Source organism: Drosophila rhopaloa, unplaced genomic scaffold (genome assembly GCF_018152115.1).
Source record: "Drosophila rhopaloa isolate 14029-0021.01 unplaced genomic scaffold, ASM1815211v1 contig_34, whole genome shotgun sequence".
Lineage (NCBI taxonomy): Eukaryota > Metazoa > Arthropoda > Insecta > Diptera > Drosophilidae > Drosophila > Drosophila rhopaloa.
The window spans coordinates 1-20,637 of NW_025335128.1; the positions used below are offsets into that span (position 1 = coordinate 1).

General features: G+C 40.8%; 1 protein-coding gene across 1 annotated transcript; it reads right to left on the minus strand.

Moving 5' to 3' along the window:
- Nucleotides 1-1,965: 1,965 nt before the first annotated feature.
- LOC123038028 lies at nucleotides 1,966-20,358 on the minus strand. Its single transcript, XM_044461464.1, has 4 exons — nucleotides 20,353-20,358; nucleotides 17,898-20,157; nucleotides 16,862-17,295; nucleotides 1,966-2,184 (listed from the first exon to the last, which is right to left on the minus strand). Exons 1-4 carry the CDS (start codon nucleotides 20,356-20,358, stop codon nucleotides 1,966-1,968), a joined length of 2,919 nt encoding a protein of 972 aa, XP_044317399.1.
- Between the last annotated feature and the right edge of the window lie 279 nt (nucleotides 20,359-20,637).

The following is a 20,637-nucleotide window of genomic DNA, read 5'->3' on the forward strand; positions in this document are numbered from 1 at the left end:
TGCATTTATTTATCTCTGGTTTTCGGCGGTCAGTAATCTTGCACCTTCAAGCACTTTCGGTTCTAAAGTATTACTCGTCACCGTAAAATAAGCATTGTTACGGGCCAAAGAAAGACGACGTTTGTCTTGCTCTCTCTGAACTTTTTCACGGGCTTCGTCTTGTTGTTATTGTCGTTGAGTGCGCTGATCCACGTTCTTACTCATTTGTTTATCGTTAGTGCGTAAAGATTAATTATTTAATTAATTAAAACTTTAGTTTACGGTATGCGATTTGCATCGCGAAACGCAAAACCTCGCGTTTATTAATTTTTGGAACGTTTTCGACTGATTGACTAATTGTTTTTCCGGAGCGTTAATAAAACACGTCTGCACGCAGCCGAAGTTTACAAATTTTTTTTTGAATCGGGAAATTTGGCTTCGGAGAAAAGTTTATCTTCGCCCTCGAAGAGGCTTAAATTTAACACCCATTTTCTTTTCCTAAGTACCCCGCTGGAGCTCCAAGAGGGCAAAAGGCACAGGTGAGTACAAAACAATAACGTAGTTTCAGTTCTGCTAAGCCAGAATTCACCTTTCAGCCTTGAGTTGCGCAAAGCCGGACTCAAGCTAGCATAATTACGAAGACGTGCAGAAATGAATTGAAGGTATGTATAAAAATTACAATTGTACAAAAAATAACTTAAAATCTAATTTTGGGTGCGGCCAGTAAGCCAAACAGGTATTTCGGTTGCTGGTCTCCGCGTGATAAATCGGAACCGAAAGGGACTCCTTTGAAGGCGCGCATCGGAGTTGGCGGTCCCGAGGTCGGTACCACGCCTTGCCTCGGTCACTGCGGACCGCGGTGGTATGGATGCCGCGTAGTGAAGGCGTCGCGTCGTTGTCGTGGTTCTACGTGCCCAGAACGGACTCACCGAGGTAATATTTAATTTTTCTTGGTGGCTCGTGGCGATTGTGGCTGTCTGCGGCGGTTGCTACTGCCCGTGGCAGTTGCCTGTGGTAGTCGCGGTTTCCCGTGGCGGACACTGCTGCCTGTGGCGGACGGGTTACCACAAGGTGTGGCTCTACTGCCTTTCTCCAAGAGGAAAATGGGGGAAAATGGTGCGATGTTCACTAGAACTTCTTCGCACTCTTACTAATAATGAAGCAACAGTGGTCAAATCGACAATTTTAGAAGACTCTCGATGAATACATTTCGGTACGGATTGTTCGGATATCGAATCTTTTGTAGCTGCTGACTTTCGCAACCTCGTTATAAGCGTCACAACAGAATTGCAAGTTTGTCCTCTTTGAAAGGTTATCACTTGTTCAGCCAGTAAAACCAGTGCATTTGGTATGCCCATATGCCAGCAAATATGTTAGACTTGTCAGTTCTTATAACCAGACTGCATTTTGTGCCAAAGCAGACAAAATTGTTATTAGTCATTTTACTTTTCGGAGCACTGTTCTAAGAAAAAGAATTTGAAATTTTAAATCGACCCGTAACAAGTATCGCAGAAGCTGCACACTTAGAACATTTGAATTAGTGAGGAGACAGAAAGAACGAGAACGCGGGAGCGCAATAAAGTTTATGTGCAATCAAAAAGAGCACCAAAAACAGCACAACGATGTAGACGGACAACGCTCAAAAGAAAGACCGCAGACCGATTTTGTGACTAATTTTGACAGAGCCTATCGATGGGTTAAAACAAAACCAATAAAAATTCGGAGCAGAAAGGTAAGGTCCCTTTTTAATCTTTCAAGCGCCCTGGTTGTGAACTGTACTCCATTGTCGGTGATCAACACCTTGGGAACGACGTATCTCACGAAGATTCGCTCCCGGATCGATTTCCTTTTTCTTTGAGAACCGATCTAACAGCACCTGTAGCATCGAGTTCCCGAGCTTGGAACGAGGTAGCGGTCCGACGAAATCGGCGAATATCGTAGCACATGGCTCTTCCGATATTTGGGTGAGCATTTTTCCGACTGCCTTTATACTTCTTCATGTCGCTTTGAATTTCTGGCCAATGGTACCTTGCTGCAACCCTCGCGATCGTTTTCCGGCATATCGCGGTTTTCGGATATTATCCGCTGTCTGGACCCGGTGGGACAGAGGTCACGATCATCTCTGAGGCGAGATCTCTGGCTCGCCTCGGAACTTTGTGTAAGAATAGCACAGAGACCGTTAATTCTCGATTTGTCTTTCTCAATCTAGTCGGCGAAGGGTCAAGATGTCCTTAAGTGGAAAAATTCAAAAGTCAAATCATGTGTACTGTTCTTTGCCATCTAGTGGAGGGAAGAAAGAAAAACAGAGGTTTTTTTAGTAAATAAAAGATGAAGGTCGAGAGAGAAAGGGAAACCAAACCCCGCACTGAAATCCCCAAAATCTCGCAGAAAAAAACTGTACATATCACCGCCCCAATTTAAGCTCATCAAAAAAAAATCAAAGAAAAATAAAAGAAAGAAAATTAATTTAAAAAAATTAAAAAACATTATAATTAATTTATTTGCGTTTCTAGCCACTTAAATTGTATCGCTTGGTTTTATATTTCTTGCCAAAGAAATTTGATATGCCTTTTTATCCAATTAAGAGAATATAATTATTGTTTTTTTAATTTATAAATGTCTTAAATTAACAATTATTATTTTTTATTATCCCCATAAACTGACAATATTTTGCGTTTAATTTTTAAATAAGAACTATAATGTTTTAATTCCTAAAATATTTTGACTCAACTGGTGAAATATGACCGCTGAGACTCCTCAAAACCTATGGGACCGTTTAATTATTTATGTTTTTTTGGGGCAGCATGGAATCTTAATTATAACCGAGATTTTCTGGTGTTCAGACATGGGATTAAGTCCAATAGGCCCCCTAGATTTTATTCTGTTTAATTTCCGTAAATTCTGATTAAAATATTTAGTATTTCGTCCGTTTGTTATTTTTGTTTGTCCTTTCACGAGATCTACTTTTGACTTAACAATTAATATAGGCGATACGAATGAAGTAACAAAAACCTACACATCTAGTCTACGAGCTAAGCCGGAGAACAATTCGCGCGAGCGAGGAACATCTTAGCCTAAGTAATTGTGAATGTTCGTTTTCCCCGGTGCTCATTATCTGATGACGGTTCGCAGGCATTGATACATTGTTGGTCATCCAAGTAAGTTTTTTTCAACATCAACATATTACTGAAGAAATTGTAGGCAACCTCTTCTTCAAGTGACAAATTCTTTTCCATAACAAGCATTTGTGTTTTGTCACAGTACGTGGGACGCAACTACGCTGTGTTAGCCGACTGTGCACGAGCATCCGGCCCAATGCGAGATCAGAACTTTGGCAGTTGTTACATATGTTTCAAACACTTTTGTCGATGGCTCTGGTTCGTTGACTTGTGAAAACTTATTTGCATAGATAGGATGACGGAAATTGTACATCCAATGTGATTTTAAAATAGATATTTTCATGACGGTAGAGAGAAAGGCAAAGTCTGTCTTTAATTCTGAAACTTAAGATTATAAGAAAAAATGTATGGAAAATAAATTAAGTCAATAAAAATGCATATTTATAATTTCTGTGCTAAGCACTTTTAATTTATATGTCACAAAAACATATATTATTATAAAGCAGTATACAATTTTGTTCAATAACATTATTAATCTTAAAAGTCTGGTTAACTGCATATGATTAAACAAATTTCTGTGTTTTTTTTTAAGGCAGTAAAAGACCCTATGCTGATCATTGCTATATATGAACAGATATTAACATTTGAAGGAGTGACAAAAAAACTTGCAGCTTGTTGAACTATTGCCCCTTCTATGTGAGTAGCATTCTTAGTTCAATAAATTGCTAAAGTGGGGTCATCAATGTCTAAAATAAAATTTTTATTTCAAGAAACTACGGATAGTGTATTTCCCAAAATAGTTTACTTTGGAAATTTTAATGCTAAATGAAGTTAGCGGATTGAAGTAGTTTTACAGACGATAATTAATAATTAGTAATAATTACTATTTGTCTATTATTTGAGTTGGTCAGCTGGTCACCCTAGGTCTAAGTCCACCATGGGGGCAAGGAGCTAATACGATTCCAATCGGTCTCTTAGGTGAGCGGTATCTACGACCAGCAATTTCATCTACTGCGACTGTGGGAACACGTCGCTCATCCTGGTTGCTTCCTCCAATTTGCGCATCTTTTTTGACATAGGCAAACTTTTCCCACACCAGGATTCGACCATTAACGACGGGAATTAGTATGTATATCCGATGTGATTTTTAAAAAATTAATTATCCTGACGGTACCGAAGGAGAGAGGCAAAACAAATGAAAAACTTTTTGTTTCATGTTTTTCACGTACGTGGAATTACTGGCAAAGTCACCCGAGGGCGCGGGCAACGCAAATTACTCGTCTGTACATATTCTTAACTTTTCTCCAGTTTCACAAAACTAGAACTTTAGGTTACTATAGAAACTTAAGCCTCGATAAAGTTTTGCAAACACACTACATAATTTAATTTTTCAGGACCAATGTATTTTGAGGCCCTTACGAATAAATATGTCAGAGTTGCCAACAATACCGATTTCATTGTAAACAAAACTGTAATAAACAATGACTTGTTGCTTTTGTCTATCAAAGTATGATTACATTAAAAATATTTAAAATAAATTTTTAGATATTTTTGATACACATATTTTTATTTATTTTTGTCTTTTTTATGTAAAGTAAATACTTTGAAAGAAAAAAGTAGCCCGAAATTTCGAAAGCAGTAAGCCTTATGTGCCCTCCGCATCGATAGCTTAACTCTATTATGCTGTTCACATTGGGCAAGCTCCATCGAGTTACGAACAGCAGTTCTTTGTGTTAGTTTTGAGTATTAGAGTGTGTTTAGGCCAGTGGTCAACTGCACCGCCGCTGCCCACTGAGCTCTCCGAGCTTTCGCTTTCGCCCCTCTTGCCCTCCCTCGCTCGCTTTCTCTCAACGTCCGTGTTCCGAACCGCGAGCCGCGGGTTTGGATCCGAACTCCTCGGTCGGCCGATGCCGATCTCCCGCTCTCACTTCAGCAGAGTAAAGCGGGCGGGAGCGCCGTTTTATATTAAGTTAGGTCTCATGTATGCAGCAAAATAAAGTTGACCACTTCTTCATTTATTTTACTTTGCGTTCGCGCCGTGGGAGTTGATTTTTTCCGCTAAAAGATAAGTACGAGCACGGTTGCCAGGTTTGGCTCTTTTGAGCCAAATCTGGCTCTTTGTTTCGCGTTGGCTCCTTGGCCCATTTTTATTGAATTTGGCTCTTTTTTGCTAATAGCGATAAAAAATATTTTAAATTTAAAAAAAAAAATTCATTTTTTTATTAATGCATTTTTTTTTAGCAATTTTAAAAGTGATTAATGTCTGAAACCCAAAAGTGCCAGATCGAAACTAAATTGTTCCGCTGGTATGGTAGCTCTAAACAAGTGTATCGATATGGTAACTTTCACATGTGATTCTAAATTTGGCTCTTTTTTATTCAAATTGGCTTATTTTTGATCTTTTTTTGGCTCATAAAAAATTTTTGAAGTGGCAACCGTGAGTACGAGCCTCCTCCGTCTTCCTCTCGCTGCCGGTCTTTGGCAGTGGTCCGAACATTAAATTTCGTTCACACTGCTGCCAAATCAATTTTTTTGTGTGAACTTCACGTCCGAGTTTTCCTGACCCAACGGCAGTCGAGAAATTTATATTTCTTCGATTCGATCAAATTTTCTATCCGTTTCCGCTTTGTGTGCGTCGCCATATTCCTTTCTCTTTTTTCTTGCCAACGGTCAAGGTGCATCCAGACAAACAAACACGCTCGTGCCAACTTGTGCACATAATTCAATGCAATTCTGCCTCCGCGAGAAAAAAAATTCGACAAAAAGTGAAATTGTGTGATAGAAAATAAAAAGGCATAAATAATATCAGCCACTCGGTGTGAACTAATTTTGGGAGTTTCCCTGTTCGCCGAACAGTCCGCCGCTGTTGCGATAATTTTCTCTGCTCCGTCACTTCAAATTCAGTCCACACCTCAACTGTACCAATACATGCCCTTACACATACACACATATATCCATAATTGCATGCATGCCCATATATACATAAATATATTTTCTGCCTCCATAAATGTAGTGTATGCCCTCACAACTACAGTCCACTTATCGGGTTTCCATTGTATGACAAAGAGCAGCATCCAACACATACGCTCACACATACATACTGCCCAGTTGACCAAATGTTGGTTAGCGATATCGCAAACAATAGTTACGCGAAACTTAAACGTAAAACGACTATCGCCTCGGATCCGAAAACAATAAAAAAACGAATCACTGGTTGCTCAGTTTATAGCCTAGTACTCAGACGAAAAATGTACGCCAGTCATGAGAGAAAGCATGAGGCTAACAGCTGGTGTACACTTTTCGTAAAGGTTTTTTTTTTCACCTTGGTCCTCAGATCGACGAAAAAAATTAACTTTGGGTTAACCCTAACGAAAAGATTAAAAAATTTAATCTTCTCGCTGAACATTTAAAAAATTGAGGAAATAAATTAAAAAACCTGCAAAAGTCGATTGCAGGAGTTTACATGTTAGGACAAAATAACATTAATACTATCTGGGGTGCCTCTTGTCAGAGAAAAATGTGTTTTTGGTCAAAAAAGTACGAAAAAAAACCATAAAAGTGCAGCTATGAACGCCAAATTAGCAAATAATTATCAGTAAATTTAATAAAAAAAACAACTGTTAAATTTATATTGTATTGTTTTTAATTTCTTTGTACACCGGCAGACTTGTCTTGCCAAGGTAAATGATAATATCTTTTAAAGGCTCTTTCCCGCAAATACGATATTTGAATTTTAGCTGCTTGTCAACAAACCCAGCTGATTGACAGTACGACCGTAGCACGCTTAATTCTGATGAACTCTCGAAATTTTGGTCACACCTGAAATATTAATGTTTTTTTGCTAGCGAACTCGTTTGTCTATCTGAGTACTAGGCATATGGCAGAGAAAGTTTTGTTTTCGTTAGCTCGAATACGGATCGTTTGCGAGACTTTGGTGATATTTTTAGCGATGCGATTTAATATCATTAACGAGGCGAAAGTAATATTAGTAGCGGATCGAAAAAGGTAAAAGGTGTTCCATTACTTTTTTTTTTTAATATATATATATATACTTAAACGTAAATTATACATATATGGTACTTAAACATTCTTTCGGGATACTTAAACGTAATTTCTAGTTTCATATTCTTCTGACTCTTGGATATCCTGTCCTGGGCGTACTGGAAAACTTCTGGGTTATCCTGTCGAAAGCGGAATCTTCCAGTGAAAATCTATCTTTAAATTCCGCTGTAAAAAACGATTTTGTAATATAGTATATAGTAATACCAAAGACCAATATAATCTCTACATTCGAATTATTATCATATAAAGGAAATACAAAATATGTATTTTAAATTATGTTAGAATTTAAAATAAAGAGTATATTTCGACAGCGCTCTGCTCGAAGAAATGTTTGTGAATACATGTGCACACATATAGTCGCTGGCTGTCGCAGTATGCGTGCAAGAGAGCGGCTGGCTCTAGAGCGCTCTCTCGCTGGCTTTTGGGCAAGAGAGCGAAAAGCCAGTTGAAAAGACAGCACAAAAAATTCGTGTGCAAAAAAATCGTATGGCGTTACGCATCTTAGAGATTATATTGGTCTTTGGTAATACATTGTTAGAGTAACGCGCACGCCCCTAATACATGTGCGAGTTCGTCGGACACTATTAAGAGGGCCTCTAATCCATTTGTCAAACTCTTTCTCTCCTGACTGTACATATAAGTTAAATTCAACTCTTGAGTTGCATTAAGAATACTTACCAACTTTTAGAAGAATGCTTCCTCCTTAAAAATCGTTTCAAAACTGCAATAATTTGTGTTATTGTAAAATTCCAAGAAGCCTTAAAAACGAAGAAGAACGCACATGTGATTTATTTTTTGTTTTAGAGGCGTTTAAACTCACTCTTTGGCCACAGCACTGAACTAAACGATTTTGTCTATTTAATAAATCACTTTTAAGCAATTTCGGCCTTTCTACGACTGCACTCTGCAAGTTTCCAATCACAAAAGAACGCATGCACAAAAAAAAACCAAAAGAAATGAACGATTCCGTGTGCCGAGACACTACGCATCAGTCAATTACCATGGAAACAAGAACACAAAAACAAAAAATTTCTATCGATTCTAACATTTTGCGATAGTTTTGCTTTACTATTGGTCAACTGTGTGTGCATGCTCATCCCACATTTATATATTTTCTGCCTTCACATACAGGAACTAACCTTCGCAAAGTCATTCCAAGCCAAAATAAATTAAAGCGAGACAAAAAAGCAAACATTTTCCTATCAGAATGCAAGAGGCTTGCGTAGCAAGCTCACTAAATTGTATACTGATAGCCTTTCTTTTGAATCTCATATTATTGTGATTACAGAAACCTGGTTAAAGCCGGAGATCTTTAGCTCCGAAGTTCTTCCAGGTAAGTACACAATAAATAGATATGACCGTCCCTCTAGACGGGGAGGTTGAGTCTTAATTGAAGTTTATTCAAACTTCCCGTCAGAGGAGTTATTTTTTGAGGTATTCAATACCATTGAATTTATTTGTGTTAAGTTATCGCTTCCTGGTAGCTCTATATTGTTGTCTGAACTTCCTGATTATTTAAATCACCTTTCTGTTATTACGTAAGTTGCAAATAAGCTTTCCGATAATTTTTAATTTAATATACCTAGAGTTACCTAGTTCACTGAGGAAGGATCGAATGTCTTACTACCTATAGCACAACATGATTTTATTGACATATCCTTATCTCAAGTAAAACATGTTCGAAATTCACTAGGTCGCCTACTTGATTTGTGTTTTGTATCAAATCCTGAAGGTGTGTTTCTGTCCAGAGTAGCACCACTCACGGAACCTGAAGATCCATATCACCCTACAATCGAACTTACATTTGACACGGGTAGAGTTATAGAAGAAAAATCAACCTAACGAATACATTGTTTTCGCAAGGCAGACTTTTTGAGGCTAAATAATTTTATTTCTGGCTTTAATTGGTCTGATCTTTACATATGCAATAATATGTCCGCTGCAGTTAATATTTTTGTAAAAGAGTTCGAGGCTAAGATAAAGAAGAAGGGGCTCGTGGGAGTCAAACTTCCTAGTCGAGGCCAAACCAGTGTACCAATTTCAAAAAACTAACTTCTAACCTTCTTCTTTCCTATTAGAATGCAAGAGGCTTGCGTAGCAAGCTCACTGAATTGTATTCTGATAACCTTTCCTTTGCATCTCATATTATTGTATTTACAGAAACCTGGTTAAAGCCGAAGATCTGTAGCTCCGAAGTTTTTCCAGGTAAGTATACAATATATAGGTGGAGTCTTAATTGGAGTTGATTCAAACCTCCCGTCAGAGGAGTTATTTTTTGAGGAATTAAATAACATTGAATTTATTTGTGTAAAGTTATCGCTTCCTGGTAGCTCGATTTACATAACTTGCTCATATATTCCGCCGTTGTCTGAACTTCCTGATTATTTAAATAACCTTTCCGTTATTAATTCAGTTGCAAATAAGCTTTCCGATAGGGATCAGTTGGTAGTTCTAGGTGATTTTAATAAACTTGGAGTTACCTGGTCCACTGAGGATGAATCGAATGTCTTACTACCTATAGGACAGCATGATTTTATTGACGGACTGCTTGACATATCCTTATCTTAAGTAAAACATGTTCGAAATTCACTAGGTCGCCTACTTGATTTGTGTTTTGTATCAAATCCTGAAGATCCATATCACCCTACAATCGAACTTACATTTGACACGGGTAGAGTTACAGAAGAAAAATCTGAAAAATCAACCAAACGAATACATTGTTTTCGAAAGGCATACTTTCTTAGGCTAAATAATTTTATTTCTGACTTTAATTGGTCTGATCTTTACATATGCAATAATATGTCCCAGTGTGCGTGCTTAGGTATTGCGCTAAGGCCCTGTGCAAACCTCTTTACAAGTTGTTTACGTTATCTCTAGATACTTCCCAATTCCAAAATATTTGGAAGGAATATTTTGTTATTCCTCTTTTCAAAAAAGGTAACAAGTTAGAAGCCAGTAACTACAGGGGTATTTTTAAGCAGTCAGCTATTCCCAAGCTTTTTGAAAAAATCATTACTCCTCATTTGCAGCAACTTTGTAGATCAATCATTTCTCCGTGTCAACACGGATTTATTAAACGTAGATCCACAATCACAAACCTACTACATTTGTTATAAAGGCCTTTAATAGTAGTTTTCAAACAGACGTCATTTACACTGACTTTTGCAAAGCATTTGACTCTGTAAATCACTTACTTCTAGTTCAAAAACTTGACCTGTTAGGTTTTCCAGTTGATCTTCTTAGATGGATCTCAAGTTATCTGAATGGCAGGTCCCAAAGGGTCCTTTTTAAAAATTCAATTTCTAAAATTCTCCATGTTACCTCTAGTGCCACAAGGGAGCCATCTGGCTAAGTCATTCTCGCGTACTTATGTACGCAGATGATGTTAAGTTGTGCCTGCAGTATAAGGACATTTCCTGCCATTTAGACTTACAATCCGATCTAGATAATTTTCAAAACTGGTGCCGAGATAATTTACTATACTTAAACGGTTCCAAGTGCAATCTGATGACTTTTTATTTTGTCAATCCGAAATGTACGACTTACACGTTAAGTGGCAGCTCTTTGGATAGAATAATTCTTGTTAACGATCTTGGCGTTCTCTTGGACCCTAAATTAAAATTTTTTTATTCACATTTCGTCCAATATTAATAAAGAATGAGGAGTGCTTGGATTTTTAAGAATTCGATGATCTTTATTTAACTAAAGCTTTATTTATTTCGCTAGTCGGTCCGATTCTGGAGAATGGATCACCCGTCTGGAGTCCACTAACTAACTAACTATGCCTTGCATGAGCCTTTCAGAGTATTATGTTCTGACTATAATAGACTTTTTCCTATAATTTCAAATCTTGACTCTCTGCCGCTCCTAAATCGAGTAATACTAACTTCATTGGCACAAAATTGATCTTACTGTTACTTTTTCCCGGGACTTTTACCTATATTTTCTTATCTCGCGTCTATCTTCTCGCGAATCGTGCCATACGATACACGGCTGCGGCCCTCGGTCGGTTGGGCGGGTAAGTGGGCCGAGGGACTCCGCGCGAAAAAAAAAAAAATTGAAAATAAACGTCGATTCAGGTCCAACGGGTGCGACCGCAACTGTTTTTTTTTCAAATTACCGCATTAACCGCCGGATCGGCCGTGTTGTTATTGTTGCTGTTTTTTCCTTCTCTCTTTTTTCCGGGTCCCTCAAGCATGCACTGGGCTGCCGAAGTCATAACCCAGTGAGTATTTCTCCCGAACCAATATTTTTTTTTTTTTTTTATACTTTATTCTTATTTATTGGATCTTCTCTATTACTTAAGAGATTAACAATAAGTTTTCAAATCTTAATCTATGTTACGTTAACTTATGTTATTGAAAAAGGGATGGGAAATCATTCCGCTGTAGACGGGAATGATAGCTTAGCCGGTTGAGTTGTCTGGCAAGCAGGTTTGGGTGATTTGATAATCTTGCTTCATATTAAATTTTTCTGGAAACAATTTCTTCTTTTACGGGATTTATATCCAGGTCTCTCTGGATGTTTGCATTGCGGATGTACCAGGGGGCTCCAGTTCGTAGGGTCTTTGATTGTACTCTTTGAATAATTTCTATATTGCTGCTGCTTGCGTTTCCCCAGAGCTCGGAACCGTAGGTCCAGATCGGCTTTAAGCACGAGTTATACAGTAGTACTTTATATTCGAGTGGAAGGGGGGAGCGGTAGTTCATGAGCCAGTGAAGGCTGCTGGCCTTTAGTTTTAAATGGGTCTTCTTTGCTTCTATATGCTTTCTCCAGGTAAGCCTCCTGTCTAGGTGTATGCCGAGATAGGTGACTTCGTCTGCTTGTGGAACCGGCTTGTTGTTTAGCGTCAGTGGTGGGCATTTCGACAAGTTTAGTGTAAATGTAATGTGCTTACACTTTTGCTCATTGACTTTGATACGCCAGTCTGCGAGCCATTTTTCTACAGCTACCAGGTGTTCTTTTAAATGGGCTGTAGCTGTTTTTGGGTATTTCGAGCGGCTGACAATGGCAGTGTCGTCAGCAAAGGTTGAGATGAGGGTCTGGCGGCTTGTTGGAATGTCTGCCGTGTAAAGGATGTACAAGATTGGTCCAAGCACACTTCCTTGGGGTACTCCAGCTTCGATGTTACGGATGGTTGAAGTAAAGGTTTTACATCTCACGGTGAAAACTCTGTTTCTGAGGTATGACTCAAGCAACTTGTGAGTGTTTTCCGGTAGGAGGGTTTTGATTTTGTATACCAGACCGTCGATCCAGACGCGATCAAATGCCTGTGATACGTCCAGAAATAAGGCACTGCAATATTGCTTGTGTTCGAAAGCCGTGCGAATTTCAGATGTTAAGCGGTTTACCTGTTCGATAGTTCCATGCTTTTCCCTAAATCCGAATTGGTGCAGAGGGATCGTTCTGTTGTTTTGAAGATGTGTTACTAGATGAACAAGAAGCAGTTTTTCAAATAGCTTTGATAGACATGGGAGCAGACTGATGGGCCGGTACGAGGAAGGCTGGGATTTGTCTTTTCCTGGCTTCGGGATCATTGTAATGACAGACTTTTTCCATTGGTCAGGAAAGTAGCCCCATTTCAATATTGAGTTAAATATAAATGCGATGCATCTGACTGCGCATGCAGGTAATTCAATTATCATTTTTGGAGAAATAAAATCGTGACCAGGAGCCTTTTTTGGGTTTATGTGTTCTTTAATAACCTTAAGTATTGTGCTGGTTTCAAGGGTAACTGGGGAGGACGGCGACGCTAGCGAGACATTCGGTAGAGTGAATTGGTTGGATGGCGGGTGGGGCTTGAAGACGTTTGATGGGCAAAGGTGTTAGCTCTTTCTTCGTCACTGCGCGCCCAGGCACCTGTTTGTGATCGAATTGGCCAATCGGGATCTATTGGTGGCTGCATGTTTGGGTGCGCTCTCCATAGTGGGAATTTATTACCCGTCGGGGATAGTTTCGCAATGTAGGCCCGTTGGGCCTGGTTCTTTTCGGTAGAGAGGGCCTTCGACAATTTTCGAGATGCTTCATTAAGTCTTTTCTTAGTAGCTGGGGACCGATGAGTCTGCCAGTCTCTGCGAAGTCTACGTTTTTCAAGTAGGAGAGACTCGATCTGGATACTTGAGCGTCCGGTTCTTAGCGGGTTTGTGGATGAGGGTTCTGGCGTTGAATGTTTGGCGGCAGAGGACATTACGTCCGTGAGGTGTTTAAGCGACTTGTCAATGTCAGATTCAGAGGAAATTTCAGGATCAAGTTCGATGTGTGCACTTACATATTTTTTGTACTTCAGCCAGTTTGTTTTGTTTGATGTTAGATGTTGGGGGGCGTTCCAGAAGCTGCGGCTGTTCAGATAGACAGAGGAGAACTGGCGAATGGTCCGATGTAAGCTCTTCTAAGGTTTTTATGTTTATCAGCCTGTGCGAGACTCTTCTAATAACAGCGAAATCGATAATGTCAGGTTGTTTATTTGGATCTGTGGGCCAGTATGTAGGCCTAGCTGGTGAGACAAAGTCAAGCGCATTACCAGGAGTGATAATAGCGTTGTATAATTGGCGGCCTTTGGGGTTGATAAGACGAGATCCCCAGTGGGGATGCTTTGCGTTATAATCACCGGCAGCTATAAAGCAGCGTCCTAGTGAGTTGTAGAAATTCATAAACTCATTTTCTGCAATACTGAAGCGTGGGGGCAATATATGGCGGATAGGGTAAGTGGGCCGCCAATTAGGTTTATACGTAGGGATGTGGCCTGCAGGTAGTTAGTAGCGAATGTCTCCAAAGGATGATGTTTTATGCGTTGTTTTATGAGTATACCGGTACCTCCGTGTGCTTTACCGTCCGGGTGGTTGGTCGCGTGGAATATATATCCGATGATATGGAAGTAGTTTTTATTAGTTAGATGGGTTTCAGAAAGTAGCATGATATCGATATTGTGGCTGTTTAGGAACTGTAGGAGTTCGTTTTTGTGCCGGGAAACGCCGTTTGCGTTCCAGAAGCATATTCTTAAGGAGTCCATTTATACAGACTTTTGTTTGATCAGCAGTTCCATTAGAAGGCTCTGGTTTCGCAGTAGTTCTTGAAGGGAACTTTGAATCGTCATCATGACGTTTGCAAGAGTAGCTAGTGTAGATTCTAGACCGCTAAGTGTTTGTGGGGGAAGAGTTTGGTTTTGCTGCGTAGAAGGTTGACTTGTTGTTTGGCCATTTTGGCTTAAGAGCGGAAAATCATTTAGGTTTGATATGGGTGGCTGTGGACGTAATGCTGCAGGTTGGGCGGTAGATGTTTGTGAGATTCCAGGGTAGCGGAGTGCGTTGGCAAATGAGACACCAGGAGTGGTTGTTGATGGGGTGAAGATGTTTGGTTGGGCAGAGTGTTGAGCCGCGAGTGGATTACTGCGTCTCTGATTTAGGCGGCTCTTGAGTTCTTTGTAGACGGGACAGCCCCGGTAGTTGGCAGTATGATTTCCCCACAATTACTGCATTTCCTCAGAGTAGGGTCTTCTTTGTTTCCCAGGCATGCTTCAATGCAATGCAAATCTCCACAGGCGACACAAACTGGACGCAGGGTGCAGTAGGTTCTTGTATGCCCAAACTCCTGGCAGTTTGTACACTGTACGGGGCCGTTCCGCTTATGCGGTTCCTCTACGGTGATTCTTCGGTGAAGGAGATATTGCAGATTGTAAATAGGATGCACTGCATTTTTCTTTAGAGGTTTCGTCTCTGGGGCCAGCTCAATCTTAAACAGTGGTTGGGGAATTTTATCCCTGTTCACTATGTTTACGATGTGCTTAACGTCGAAGCCATTTTCCGTGAGGCCTTCAGCTATTTCTGCTACCGCAACAGTCGATTCTATACCTTTAAGTACAACTTGTAGGCCTTTCTTACTTTTTAGTTGGTAAGTGTAGTAATTTATAAGCTCATTGTCGAGATATCTTGTTACAGAACGGAAGTTGTCTTCGTTGTTAACCTGGAGTTTTGTTTCTAATATGTTTCCTCTTTTTAGGGTATTGATATAGAATTGGTTAGGCCCGATTACTTGTTTAAGCTTATTAATCAGATCGACACGGTTGTGTTTCCTAATATATATTGGCGGTGGCTTTACAGCTTTCATGACTTGAGGCGCCTGACCCTTGTCTTCTTCGGTCTCGCCAAGTATGGCAAATCTGTTTTCGGATGTTCGTGTGTTGCCTAAAGTTTTTGGTACTTTTGGCTAATTTGAGTTTACGTTTTTTTGTGGACTAAGCTTTCTTTTTATTTGTACATACCGATCGATCCCCGTCTGTACGAGAGTATTATTCGTAAGAGGGTCAGTAGAGCAAAGTTTTACTTGTGGTGTTGAGATAGGCCACTGGGTAGCCGCAGACGTTAAAGTTGTTGTTGTCGTTGACGTTGCTGTAGTAAGAGAGGGTACAGTGCTGGTGGGCGCACAAGCCGAAGTAGTCGGTGCATCGATGAGAGAGAGAGGTGACGGGCATTGTGAACTCCACGACTGAGTAACGGCAGCGCTGCTTGAGCATAAAATCGCTGGTGACAGTGAGCGGGCTCTTTCGGTAGCGGTCAGTGACGTTAATTTTGTTGTTGCCTCCAATGAGTCAATTGAAATGTAAGCATTGTTCCGTGCAGAAGACAGCCGTCGTTCGTCTAGTTGTATTTGTTGCCGATCGCGACTTGGCTTCGTGGCTTTACCGGTTGCACTTGTTAATATTTTATTTGCGTTCGACATTTTTAATTGATTTGATTAGCTAGATCGGTTTTAAATTTAGTTTTAATCACAAGGAGATGTTGACCTTGGGATATGGCATTGCTGCCAGCGTCTTTTCGCTATTTTTCTTAGTTTTGGTGGTCACTTTGTAGATTTTTGGAAGTCTTTCAGCAGGGCGAGCAAAAAGACACGTCTACGCGGTTCGGTGGTTCTGTTGGAACCAATATTTTGAGACCGAAAATATTTCCCAACCCCCGAAAAATAAATTAATACAATTAAATTAAAGATAATAACTGAAATAAAAAAAAAAAAAGAAGTGAACTCATCGAGTTTCAAATATGTTGGTACACTCACGTTCCCAGAGGATTTCCACTTATTTCGAGCTCTGGTTCACAGCATACAGATAGCTGAAATTTTTATTTAAATTCAAATGGATTCACAATTCAAATTAATAACATTTTTTCTTACACTTGTTGTTTGCCCTTCTTCAGCTTCTAATAGCGTCGTCACTTTCTTCTCCTTAAATTCTTAAGTTTTCCAATACTAACAATAAAATGATGAAACTAACAGTGTTGAACAACTTAAGAGTATTTTTAAACTAACAGATAAATTCAAATAAATCGACTTTTAAAATTGGACAGTTGGCGCGCGGCTAAACCTTCCTATTAGCCTCGCAACATCCCCTCCTCGTGATTCTTCTGCGTGACTACGCTGAGTATTACCAATCCTTATGATGTCCAATTTAGCCAGCTTAACTGCCGGGCGAGTAACGAGTCCTCCTGGTGTACGTACAACACAGCTACGAACTTGTCCATCCTTCGCCAAATGAACATCCACGACGATCCCTTTAGGTCAGTAGTTTCGCTTGCTTGTTTCATCAACAATAAGAACCACGTCATTCACGGAAATTGGAGCTGGGTTCGGCTGAAACCATTTTGTACGTCTCGTCAGATTCGTAGATACTCTCGAATCCATCTCCTCCAGAAACGATTTGCTAGTTGACCAACGATGCGGAAATTTTTGGCCAAGCCTAATCCGTTGGTTTCCATCGCACCGCGTTCCCGTAGACCACTGGAATTACCAACCAAGAAGTGGTTTGGAGTAAGGGCTTCCGAATTTTCCGATTCCAACGGAATATAGGTCAACGGCCTTGAGTTTAAGGTGCATTCGACATCGGCCAACGCAGCGCGCAATACTTCCTCGCGCAGACCGATGTTCGACAGAATTTCCGTCAGGATTGACTTTGTTGAACGCACCATACGCTCCCAGCTGCCGCCCATATGAGGCGATCCAGGAGGAATAAAGGTAAACGACATCTCCGGATACTGGCTTTCCACTGCTGACGTTGATATACGTTCGATCTCTTGAGCGAGTACTCTGCTGGCTCCCCGAAAATTCGTTCCGTTATCGGATAGCATCTTAAGGGGCACACCTCTGCGAGCTGTAAATAGTTTTAGAGCCAATAAAAATGAGTCCGTGGAAAGAGATGGCACCAATTCTAAATGAACAGCGCGAACTGTTAGACAAGTAAATAAAACTCACCATCTCTTTTCGCGACGCCTTCCTAAAGCAACTTCAATCGGTCCAAAGTAGTCTTCTCCAGTAAATGTAAATGGCAGTGTATGTGCCGATAGACGTTCCTTTGGTAAAGTTCCCAGCATCGGTGGAATGGGTTGTGCTCGGTGGTGATACTCTGTTATAAGGTATGCAATCCTGTGGTGACGCGAAAGTATAACAGGACGCTTTACGCTGACTTCAACGTTTTCGATAGCATCGATTCGACCGTGCATTCGAAGCACTCCGACTGGGTCCAAGTACGGCGAGCATTTATATATTTTGCTTTTCCGGTTTGTCAGTCATCGATTTTCCTTAAGGCATCGAATTTCATCAAAAAACTCTTCTTCTTGACATGTGCGTATGAAAATTGTGTCCATTTCAACATCGCGCTTGAGCAAAAGCAATCCCTCCAGCTCAGGTCCGTGCGGTTTCACGTAAAGAAGGCGTAGAAAATCTAAAACTCTCTTTTGCGTTCCGGCATTATACATGCGAAAGGCGATATTTGTTTCTTAATTTCCTCCTTGTGGTACAATACTTGAGTTTCTCTGGTTTTAGACATTTCATTTCCGCGCGGCCACTCCGATTCATCTTGACACAGATAATTCGGTCCGGAAAACCATCGTATTGAACTATTTACCTCAACACTTTTTGTCCATTTAGTCCCATCGTCCGCTACATTTAGTTCCGAGGGTACCCAGCGCCATTCACCAACTTCGGAGCCTTCAAGAATTTCTCCGACTCGTAAAGCTACAAATTGCGTGTACTTGCGAGCGTCGGATCTTATCCAGAATAGAACATCTTGAGCATCCGTCCAGAATACGCGTTTTTCAATTTCGTTAGATAGCTCAGACTCCAAACACTTGGCCAGGCGCAACCCCAAAACCGCTGCCATTAATTCCATTCGTGGTACCGATAGCAAGGAGCATCGGATTTCGTCTCCAAGATCAACACGCAAATAAGCTACCGCAGCGTAAGCATCCAAACTAGCATCAACGAACATATGTAGTTGCAGGCTACTAACATTGCTCGAGCAAGACATGTAGCGAGGAATACGCAGATCGCTCAGTTTTGGCAGTAAGGCTTGCCATTTTATACAGTCGATCTCATCCGGTTCCTTGACTGCGTCATCCCAGCCCACACCAGACCTCCAAATATTTTGGAGAATAATTTCGGCACGTACGTTAAAAAATCTAAGAAGCCCGAGTGGATCGAAAATGGACATAACGATACTCAACACTCGGCGCTTCGTATGAGAGCCAGCTGACGACCTCTGCAGCAACTCAGGCTTGATGACAAGCACTTTCTCCTGTAGTTCGTCCTGTGTGCCAAGATACTTAGGCGGTGCTTCATAAACTTCATTCAGAGAGCGTACGACGCGCTTGGAGTTTGATAGCCAATTTCTCATTTCGAATCCACCCTTCGCGTGAATATCCTTAATATTATTCGCGAGTTGAACCATTTGCTCCTCTGTATCAACTGACTCCAGCCAATCGTCAACGAAAGTGTTTCGACAAATTGCTTTCACGGCTTCTGGATGACTTTCACCAAATCTCTCTGCATTACGTCTCAATATAAAGTTGGCAAGTGACGGCGAGCATGCAGCCCCGAACGTCATCACTTGCATTACGAATGTATCCGGTGGGCGATTAATTTCTCCATTACGCCATAAGAACTTCTGGGAATATTGGTCTAGGGCGCAAACCTTAATTTGATGAAACATTTCCCGTATATCGCCTGATACTGCTATAGGTCGTTCTCTGAAGCGCAACAACACACCCATCAAGGACACCAACATATCTGGTCCTTTTAAAAGAGTGTCGTTTAGTGATATGCCGTCAACTTGCGCTGCCGCGTCCCAGACCAGGCATGTCTTCTTTTTGTTAGGGTTTGTAACCGTGAATATAGGAAGATACCAAGAACGTGGACTGTTTGATAACTCCCACTTTTCCAGTTTGCGAATGTATCTCTTTTCCTTGTAGTGCTGCATGGTATTATTCAAAAACGTTTTCAGCTTCGGATCTTTTAACATTTTCGACTCAAGGCACTTGAGCCTTTTAAGAGCCATGGGGTACGAATCGGGCATATTGATTTTGTCGTACTTCCACAACAACCCAGTCTCCCAGCGCCTTTCGTTGGAAATGTAATTTGTAGTTGCCTCCATTATCTTTAGCGCCTGTTCGTCTTCCTTAGATCGCAACGGTTTTATAGGAACACTCACGCCGAATGACTCCAACGAGAAGAATGCCTTCATAGCTTCGTCAAGTTTCCGCGTACCGCAAACTGTTGTGCAGTGGCAGATATGGAATACATGAGTTGGCGTGTCATTTTCCGGTCCTTGGCGGCCGTACACAGACCATCCTAATTTACATCGAACGGCAATAAGGTCGTCATTTTCAGCTTGACGTACCTCCAGCGGCACACTGATCTTAATGTTGTCTAGTCCGATGATAATTTGAGCCTTATCATCTTTGTATGTTGAAATCGGAACTGTTCTCAAGTGCTGACGTTCTTTAAGTGTCCGATTTTCGATGCTTTGCAATGGAAGATTCAAATTGCTTACAGTACGCACTCCTTTAAGTCCGTGTCTTAATTCCGGACGACCCTCAGCGGAAACACTGACGCTAACGACTCTCGATTTTGACTCGCTCTGGGTCTCGTCGCTAGTCCACTTAAGACAAAGCTGCTCTTCAGGACCGTCAAGCCCTAGCTCATCGGGCCTTCGTCGATTAGAGCATAAACGTCTATTCTACGGGAATTATTATGCAAAGTTACTGGTATATAACGGAACAGGGCCTTTGTTGTTGATTTCTCATGAAAGAAAACTGTTGACTCGCTGGTCTCTGAATCGCCGGTTTTTCTAGGGCTGTCCTCTTTGTCATTACGAATCTTCTGTTAATCTCAGTATTCGGATAATGCAGTAGCGCGTTGTGCGGTAACTTACATCCATCGAGGGTGCAAAGTTTCTTCACTCTGCAGTTACGGAGAATATGCTTTCCAAAACAATAAAATCAAAGTCGTTTGGATTTAATAAATTCCACTCTCGACTTGATGGACATGGATAAGAATCCTTTGCAATTTGCCAGATCATGGTCGCAGCCACATTCTGGACAAGGTTGATCTTCTGTGACGTGTGCCTTCGACTTGCAGTCGTCATTGCTTCCTAGCATGTCGTGCACTAGCAGGCGCTTCTTTGAATACCTTCCACTTTTATCTTTCTCTGTTGACT

What these genes read in the sequence shown, in the direction of transcription:
- LOC123038028 (XM_044461464.1), bottom strand. An exon ending in ACAAATATCGCCTTTCGCAT is followed by an intron (nt 17,296 to 17,897) that starts GTATAATGCCGG and finishes AACTATTTACAG; the next exon opens with CTCGCAGAGGTGTGCCCCTT. An exon ending in TGGCCAAAAATTTCCGCATC is followed by an intron (nt 2,185 to 16,861) that starts GTTGGTCAACTA and finishes TTCGCCGACTAG; the next exon opens with ATTGAGAAAGACAAATCGAG.